General features: G+C 41.7%; 1 protein-coding gene across 1 annotated transcript; it reads right to left on the bottom strand.

Annotated features, from left to right (window-relative positions):
* Positions 1–6,672: 6,672 nt before the first annotated feature.
* SST (somatostatin) lies at positions 6,673–8,856 on the bottom strand. Its single transcript, XM_030216503.1, has 2 exons — positions 8,528–8,856; positions 6,673–7,132 (listed from the first exon to the last, which is right to left on the bottom strand). The coding sequence occupies exons 1-2, from the start codon at positions 8,663–8,665 to the stop codon at positions 6,920–6,922; spliced, it is 351 nt and encodes a 116-aa protein (XP_030072363.1). The 5' UTR covers positions 8,666–8,856; the 3' UTR covers positions 6,673–6,919.
* Positions 8,857–9,137: the final 281 nt, after the last annotated feature.

Here is a 9,137-nt window from a genome sequence, read left to right as displayed (position 1 = left end):
CCTCCCTCTCCTCCCCAGCGTGTTCCATGCCCCCCTTTCCTCGGAGTGTGTATGTTTGAGAGAGAGTGTGTGGGTGATAGATGGAGTGTATATGTGAGAGAGAATGAATGAGAGACAGACAGTGTGTGTGTGTGTGTTTGTGTCAGAGAGAGAGAGTGTGTGTGTGTGAGACAGTGTATGTGAGAGACAGAGTGAGTGTGTGTGTGTGTGTGTGTGTGTGTGTGAAAGTGAAGCCTTCAAGCCTTGAAGCATTCGTGCACTCTGTAATGCTCTATCTCCTCAACTGACGACACGTAGTTCCAGAACGTTGCAGGAAAGCTTCAAGGCTTGAAGGCTTCACTTTCTCGGCTTCAGAATGTTGGAGGTACGTTTTATTATATAGGATGGGCATCTCAGTGTTTAGCATCAGCTGATTTTTAGTGCAAGCTGAAAACACTAGCGCACCTTAGTAAAAGATCTCCTAAATGACTTACCCAAGGTCACAATGAGCATCAGTGGGAGAGGCAGGGCTCATCTTACTAAATAAATAATTAAGCAATTTCGATCACGCTGAAAACATTCAAAACATTTCTTCAGGGTGATACATTTTGACACACATGAGATGCTTAGCTAGAAATATTGATCACATAAATATGTGCACATTGTAAAAAGAGATAAATGGGGACATTTTTGGTTAGTTTTGGCATTGCTGAATTGAATGGGTGAGACAGCCATTTTGGAAGATTCATTCTTCATTCCATTTGTATTCATTAATAGTGTGGCTGTAGTAGACACAGGCATGGAGGACTCACTATGGGAGGGGAGTGGGTGGGATCAAGCAAAGAGCAGGCAGCATTTCAGCCAATCATGTTATCAATAGAAAGCAAACAAAATAAAACATGGAAAAGAAAATAAGATGATACCTTTTTTTATTGGACATAACTTAATACATTTCTTGATTAGCTTTCGAAGGTTGCCTTTCTTCATCAGATTGGAAATAAGCAAATGTGGTAGCAGATAGTATATATGAGTGAGACATCCAAGCATTACTTTGACAGTCTGACAAGGTGGGAGGGTGGGGGTGGGTAGGAGGTATGCATAGGGACATCAAAGCATTTCATTGATATTCTAACAGGATGGGTGCAGGTAGGTGAAAGGAGGGTGGTCAACAGAGAAATACAATTTTATGGTTTATAATGGGCTAGAAAACCCAGATCCTTGTTAAGTCCTGTCTGTTGGGTGTCAAAATATTCAATCATTCTGACTTCAAAGGTCTTACGGTCCTGTATTGTTTTAAAGTTACCTTTCAGGATTCTAACTATGAAATCACTGGTGCAGTGTCCTGGTCTTGAAGAATGCTGGCCCACCGGGGTGTTAAAACTGACAAGCAGTCAGACAAGCCTATCCCTGTCTGACTTATCCAAATCCCATAGCCAATAATGTCAGCAGTTAAGCTGGAAAAAAACAGCACAGAATCAGGGCAGGGTAAGATTTTCTCTGAGGCTTTCAGAGTGAGAAGAGGTTATTTGCTTGCTCCATTGCTTCAGCAAAAGTTGCCTTTGCTACAACAGAGAGAGATTCTAGGAATATGCTCCCCTGTAGTCCACCAACTGAGGTAAAGAAAATATTCCTTAAGAGAGGATTGATGTAAAAAATCTGCCAGTGTCAAGGGCACTCCACAGGTAGAGCAGACACAGTGGAGAGTGGGAAGGACGCTGCTAGCCTTTCATACTCTCCTCCATCCTCAGTCCCAGATCCAACAGTAGAAGCAGCAATAGCACTTCTGCTCAAGAAAGTAGAAAGGAAGTCTTGCAAAACCTCAGAGATATGAAGGCATTTTAAAGTACCTCAGGATCCAAGGTATGCAAAATGCATTTACTGTAGAAAAACCTTTAGTGGAGGAAAACTGATGGGCTTTTCAACAGTAGCATGCAGCATTGCTGGCAAAATCAACACCCTTTCCAGCTACAGTCAAATGAGGGCATTGATCCTATGCTGGAGATGCCACATGGCAGTGGAAATAGCAGTAGCAGGAATGATACAGAAAAAAAAAAAGGAAATCTATAATAAAACAAATGCGGGTGGACAGGTGTGGGATATGTGACCTGGATAGTTTACCGGGCCAGAGGTTCCGGGCCCTGTGGGAACCCTTATGGGACACCCTAACCCCTAGAGGTAGAAGTTTACTGCTGAATTTTTAAGATTCTCGGAAACGGGAACTATTACTTGCTTAAGGTATAGGTTGTGGAGGTGATGTACTATAATTGAGTGTGAAATTACTTTGGATAAAGGACTCAAGACCCATGGGACATGCAAGATGAACCTCATTGATGTGCAAGGTTGATCAGGGCTAGAAGCTCCAATGGACTCCTTCAATATTTGGGAATGGAATCAGACGGGGGGGGGGGGGGGGAGGGTAAGGTAGGGGAGAGGGAAGGATCATGCTGGGAGGGGGAAAAAGGGGAAAAAGTACGATGATAAACTTCATTGTGTTACAGTATTCACATTATGGTGTTATGTTAAATTTACTTTTGCTGCATTTGCATTATTGTCATTTGTTTATCGTCAATAAAAATACCTAAACATTAAAAAAAGGAAATCTATTTCCCAATCGGAGCCTCCAGCTTCTTCCTCCAGTGAGATGCCAGTTTCCTCAACGAACATCAAAGCAAATGTTGTGGGATGACAGGCAACATCAACAATGGTGACATGATGCATTGGGGAAATGATTGCCCTGTTGACCAACCCTTTAGGTGGTTGAAAACGTGAGATTTAAGAGTCTGCTGCATCTCTTAGCCCCCCTTTATCCAGTGCCTTACAGGACAACTTTTGGCAGGCAGGTGGCAGTTGGAAAAATAAAGGGTGGTAGTGTATATTTCACTAGTAATACATGGACTAGTCAGAATGCTCCACACACCTACATCTGAGGGTGCACTTGAAGGCAAGCTATAGGTATGGTGGTGGTGGTGGTGGTCAGGGGGAATACCAGCATCAGAGTTCCAGTTGGCTATGCTGCACGTCCAGGTGATGGATGATAGCTATAACTGAGTCCATATCTTGAGAGGAATGCTGGAGGGCTGGCAGCTCGGCCAGGGACAGATCACTGTGCTTTCTGGCTTTTATTGTAATGAACAACATGATTAATATGGAGAGAGAGAGAGAGAGGCCAGGCCAAGGGTGGTATAAAATGGAGGTAGAAGTGTAGCTTGTGGAAGTGACCTTTCAAAGTCCATTTTTGGGGAGGTTTTAATGTAGGGGCCACTTGGAACATTCCAAGTTGACTGAGTTTGTTGCCATTTTCACATTAGGTCTGTGACTGGTGGAGCCTGGAAACCCCCTCCCTTGGCCTTGCTTCCTTTGCCACCTTTGTGCATTAGAAATTTTTTTTTTTTACATTTCTTCATGGCCTGAATATAAAAATGGATTTCACAAGCCACATTCAGCCCATGGGTTCTACTTTGGGATGGACTGTTATTTGCAATGACATAGAAAACGTCAACGGCATATGCCATGACATTGCATGTTGTTAACAAACCAAAATGAGCGCGCACACACACACACACACACACACAAACGCATGTTGTGTTTTTTCTTTTGCTGCTAGAATGAAAATGAAGACAAAACAAAATGAACATGCTGCAAAGGACATGGGAAATGAGCTGAAATGAAAATTGGGGGGCTGCATGTAAATGAGGAATCTATCCATTATATCGGACCTATTTAAAGAGGAAAGACACAGAATTCAAAACTAATGGCTGTACTTTGCAGCCTAGAAAGATTAGACTGGGATGCCTTGTGTTCCCAGGAGAAGCAAATATTTAACAGACTTGAAGTTGAATTTTAACACTTTCAAACCAAACTATGGAACATTAAATACTCTTGTTGCAAATAAAACAGTAATACAAAAATTAAGGTTTATTGGAGGGAAAAAAAACCCCTCAAAAGACTTGTGGTGCTTGCATTTTTACTGAAAATAGGCAACCATTTTGGCTTTACCTCATCATTGGCCAAAAACCTCCAAATATTTTATACATTTTTTAATATATTAAATGACCGCCTTATTAGGCTTTAAGGTCTAAGGAAGCCAGATTGTATTGGATTGTAAGTTTGAAATGATTATATTTGTATGACTATTATGGCTGTGTTTAACTTGACTGTTTATTATACCTGTTAAAGTTTAATGCAAATAATAATAAAAATTATTATACATAATATATTAAATGAAAATGCGTTCAATGGCATTCCAAATAGAATCAGCACAGCTATCTTTATTTCTTCTAACTTTGAGCAGGGACTGTCTCTCTTTGTTAAATTGTACAGCGCTGCGTAACCCTAGTAGCGCTCTAGAAATGTTAAGTAGTAGTAGTAGTATTACATATAGCAGTGATTTAACCAGAGCTGAGATTGTGATGTCATAATGCCTCATTCCACCAATGCCTAAGAGCCAACCTCATCAGTGATGTCACAATGGCTTGATTGTCCTATATTTGTCTCACTCTTATCTATTAGATTGTAAGCTCTTTGAGCAAGGACTGTCTCTCTTTGTTAAATTGTACAGCGCTGCGTAACCCTAGTAGCGCTCTAGAAATGTTAAGTAGTAATAGTAGTAGTAGTACTGATTTCTCAAGGGAATAAATGTGCGTTCATCTCATATTTTATAAAGCCTTCTCATATCGTCTGCTGTCTTCATTTTATTGAGCATGAAGTTGTGCATTCTGAAGACAGCAGACAATATGAGAAGGCTTTATAAAATATGAGATGAACGCACATTTATTCCCTTGAGAAAGCAGTAGTGAAACAGGACTCCATTGGGTTTGAAGAAATAAAGAAAAGTGTTGATTCTCTTCTGGATGCCATTTCACACATTTTGTTATACATAAAAAATGTGGAGGTTTTGAAGGTTTTTGGCCAATGATGTAGCTAAGCCAAAGTGGATGCTTTTTTTTTTCAGTAAAAACGCATGCACCACAGGCATAGGAGCCAACTTTTCAAAATTATTGGGGGTGCTAAGCCCAATGGAAATAACCCATCCCTGGACACATACAAGGAATTTTCTCAATATTGGGGGTGCTCAAGCACCTACAGCACCCACAGAGTCGATCCTCCACACACCGCCAAGGACGCTAAAGTCCTCCCACTATTCACACCCTCTCCAAAAGACATTACACGATGTGATACCCACAAGCAAGCCTTCTCCGGAGTAGCCCCCACACTCTGGAATGTACTGCCTGAAAGGCTCTGCTTAACACAAGACCATAGGAGCCAACTTTTCAAAATTATTGGGGGTGCTAAGCCCAATGGAAATAACCCATCCCTGGACACATACAAGGAATTTTCTCAATATTGGGGGTGCTCAAGCACCCACAGAGTCGGCTCCAATGACCACAGGTCTTTTTGAGATATTTTTCCTCCAATAAATCTTGATTTTTGTAATATTTGCAACAAGAGTATTTAATGTTCCACAGTTTGGTTTTGAGTGTTTCTATATATTTCTGTGGCAAGTTCGGGTTGTTGTTTTTTTTTTGTTGTTGGGGGGGGGGGGGTTAAGTTGAATGGCAACCAGCCCTACACTGAGTTATGTAAATGCATTCAGAATGTAAGACCTGTGTGACCATCAAAGGCATATGGAATTTTGTAGCAAAGAAATGAGCCAAGCCCTTTTGCACTTTCAATGTAGCCTGGGACTCTCCCCTGTGTTTGCAAACGCTTGAATCCCAACCTATTACCTCGCTAGAAATAACCGTAAACCAACAGAGGAGCAATAAGGCGTGCGCCCCCTAGTGAACAAGTGCATCACCTTACCTCAATGCATTGAGTAGATCCGTTAAATGAGGTTCTAGTGCCTTTTGTTTGCGTTTCAAGTGTACTTAATCAAGTGTGTTTGCAACTCTGGAATACACTTGAACATCAATAATGGGGGGAAAGGACTGCCTCAGTGTGCTTGATTTGCACTGCATGCCTCAGATGTTAGATCAAAACTGGGTAGATCGGGGCTTTAATCAGATTGTAACTTGATTGATTTCCAATCACAGTAAGATCATAAAGGTAGCTTCTGATGGCTGACTGCAAGAAAGTGGTCTGTTGGTATGTGCTGTATGCAGCGGTTAAGATATGTGCAATCTTATCCCATGTGACTTTTTAAAATGTTATTCATATATTTATTTATTGTTGACATTCATGTACCTCAATTTATCCTGGATATGCTGCATCTGGAATACCCCTTGGTCGGTAGTAGATGGTTTTCCGGAATACATGACAATCCTTTCTAAAGGTGCACACTCGCTTCTTTTTCACAGGACATTGCACAATGTGTGCCTGGGTGTTTTGTTTTGTTTTATTTTTATTTTATTTTATTTTTACCTCTGTAACTCTTAAGCGTTGTATCTCTGCTCTGTTCATGAGTCTCTGTGGATACAAGATGTTAAAAACTTGAAGCGAAGGGAAGCGAAAACCGCAAAAGGCACCTAATGTATGTGACTTTATTAAGAACGTGCAGATGTGACTAGGCGCTTAGTTTGCGTGGCAAATTTTAGTAGAGTTTTGTTAAAAGGTATGTTTTGTTTGCTCACGTTTTAACTCCCCTCTCCCCAAAACACATACAGCACTGTATTGGTGATTTAAAGTTCTGTCTTAAGAGGAAAATGTTTTCAGATACTGTTTTCAATGACAAAGGTTGAGCTTTACAGTTTGAAACATAAACTTTATTGCAACAAAGAATTAAAAATAGTACATCTGTGAGAGCTGCAGAGAGCATATCATAAGAACTACCAAGCAAATCATGTACAATTTCAACTGAAAGTTTTATTATTAACTCGAAGTCAAACTCAGATTTTAACCACCATAACTGTGTGTTCTATGTACAGGTCTTCGGTTTCTGTTAAGGTTTATCAAGATTTAGGGAGCAGGAAAAGAACGGGTCGGGCGGTGGGGTAGGTGAAAGCTAACAGGACGTGAATGTTTTCCAGAAGAAATTCTTGCACCCTGCTTTGCGTTCTCGGGGGGCCAAGGCTGGGTTGGAGTTTGCCGATCGCTCCAGTTCCAGCCTCATTTCATCTTGCTCGGCCCCTCTAGACAGGTCATCTGATTCCAGGACTTCATTTTCTGCCTGAGACGGTTCTGATAGTAATTCTGCCAAGAAATACTTGGCCAGTTCCTGGAGGAGAAAGGACAATAAGGTCTATTGCTCGAAGTAAAAGGATGAATCCATAAGTAAGATAGGCTAACTACATCTGTTAAGCAGACTGAGCTTGAGAAACCAATAATTACGTACAATACCCCTGTTTGTGCTTAGCTAAGTGCTAAAACGCATATTTTAATTAGCGGTGCCTTGTCTTACTCCAAAGCATTGTATTGTGAGCGCTCTCTACACAGTATGAACATCAACTCCTGCTGTTCAGCCACTGGTTCCAGTGACATGCAGGAATGCCCTTTCTGTGTCTAACATCCCCGAAGATAATAGTTTATTTAGCACATGAATAATGAGATCCGCTCCATTGAGAACAGGTATGGTCCATTAACTCTTCTCCATGATATGCATGCGCCTACCTGTCAACGGGGACAGGAGAATGCCTACAGTACCTGCAGGAAACTCGCTTTGAACTGCTACTGAAGAGGCGTGAATTAAATCCAAACAGTACTTAAAAAAAAAAAACCCTAGCACATTCCCATTCAGTTTTCCTAACCTTAAATTTTAAACTGCTATTTTAAAAAAGGAAACCAATGGGGACGCACGACTTTGACAATGGCCATCTGTGCGTACGGCTGAGGATTTGAGAGCTATAGATTCAGGTCTTTTTAGCCAAAAAGTGCTACGGTCCCATGGGGTCAGGATCATTGTAACCGGGATCTTGCATTCTCACTGAAAAAGACTGAAAAGCAAACGTGTCAGCACCATGGACAGGACCAGTGTATCCAGGAGGACTCGTGCGATCCCTTAAGGAGCGCTCCACCGGAATTACACTCGGCTCATTGGAAGTCGGGTTCAGCACCCTGGACAGCTACAGCGGTTTCAAGTACAATTTGGCAAGTATCTACTTAAACCCCCTTATAAAAATGTAAGGATTTAATGTCCATTGGACTGAATAGCTGAAAACTTAAAAAAAAAAAAAAACCCCAAAACTAAAAACCTCTTGGTTAGCCCTAGAAAGTGAACCTCAACTGTTAGAACTTGCGCACCTGGAATGCAAGGCGCACGGGTATTTTCACTTTAGTAAATGGGCTGGACCCCCTCAAAAATCAAAGAAGTAAGGAGGGTACTTTAAAGCTTATACCAGTGTGTTATCAAGAGAACATGCTCTTTTAACGCATGGATTTGAAAGTCGCTCACGCACTTTTTTTTTATTGCCAATATTGTTATTATAATGTCTAAGTTCATAAGCAAGGTTTCATTCCGATTACAAATGGGGATAATCACTACCTAAACTGATATCGTCCACTTTCTTGGTTTCCTCTAACTTTAAATGAAGGGCGTTCCTCAATGCAATCTGAGGTTGTCCAAGTAAGCCGTAAAAAAACATCTGAAATACGGAAGGCTCTGGAAATGTCTTACCTGTTTGCCTGCTGCTGCTGCCAGTGATTTTTGTAAGAACTGGCGGAGTCTCGGGTCCGTGGGTGCTGCCGAGACGCTGCTCACGACCAGGGCCAGGGATAGTAGAGCCAGGGCACAGCGGACACTGCAGGACAACATCTCTCCAAGAAGCAACTTCTACACGAAGCCAAAAAGGACACAGCAAGGCAGCAGGCTGCAAATACACTACAGAGAACCTTTCTCCACTTTGTCTCCTGCTGGCTCCTGCTGCTGCTGCCGCTTGTGGGATCTCCTCCAAACCCCCCCTTTTTAAACTCTACATTTGACGTCAGCAAAGGAAGCTCTCCTTCCCCCTCCCAGATAACCATCACTTTTATGCACCATTACCCCTTTGCAGATAAATCAACAAAGTGACGGAGAAGACAAAATATGAAGGGTTTTTACTCATTTCAGGCACCTGATTTCTTTGTGTGATTTATGCTTTTTGCCACCGCTTATCTTCTGAAAGGGTCTGACCGCCCTGTCAAATGTATAACCCCGACACATTCCATAGAAGAAGCGCATCTCAACCTGCAATTAAGTGTATGAGGTCCCTCGTTTCCCTCGAGGGTTGCAATTACTGGTTAAGATG

Source organism: Microcaecilia unicolor, chromosome 10 (assembly GCF_901765095.1).
Source record: "Microcaecilia unicolor chromosome 10, aMicUni1.1, whole genome shotgun sequence".
Taxonomy (NCBI): Eukaryota; Metazoa; Chordata; class Amphibia; order Gymnophiona; family Siphonopidae; genus Microcaecilia; species Microcaecilia unicolor.
The sequence above is the reverse complement of the archived record's forward strand: the minus strand, read 5'-3'. Positions and strand labels throughout refer to the sequence as shown.

Coding starts and splice junctions, on each gene's coding strand:
- SST (XM_030216503.1), bottom strand. CDS start 8,665: ATGTTGTCCTGCAGTGTCCGCTGTGCCCTGGCTCTACTATCCCTGGCC. Junction 7,133..8,527: donor CAGCAGCAGCAGGCAAACAG/GTAAGACATTTC, acceptor TTTCTCCTCCAG/GAACTGGCCAAGTATTTCTT.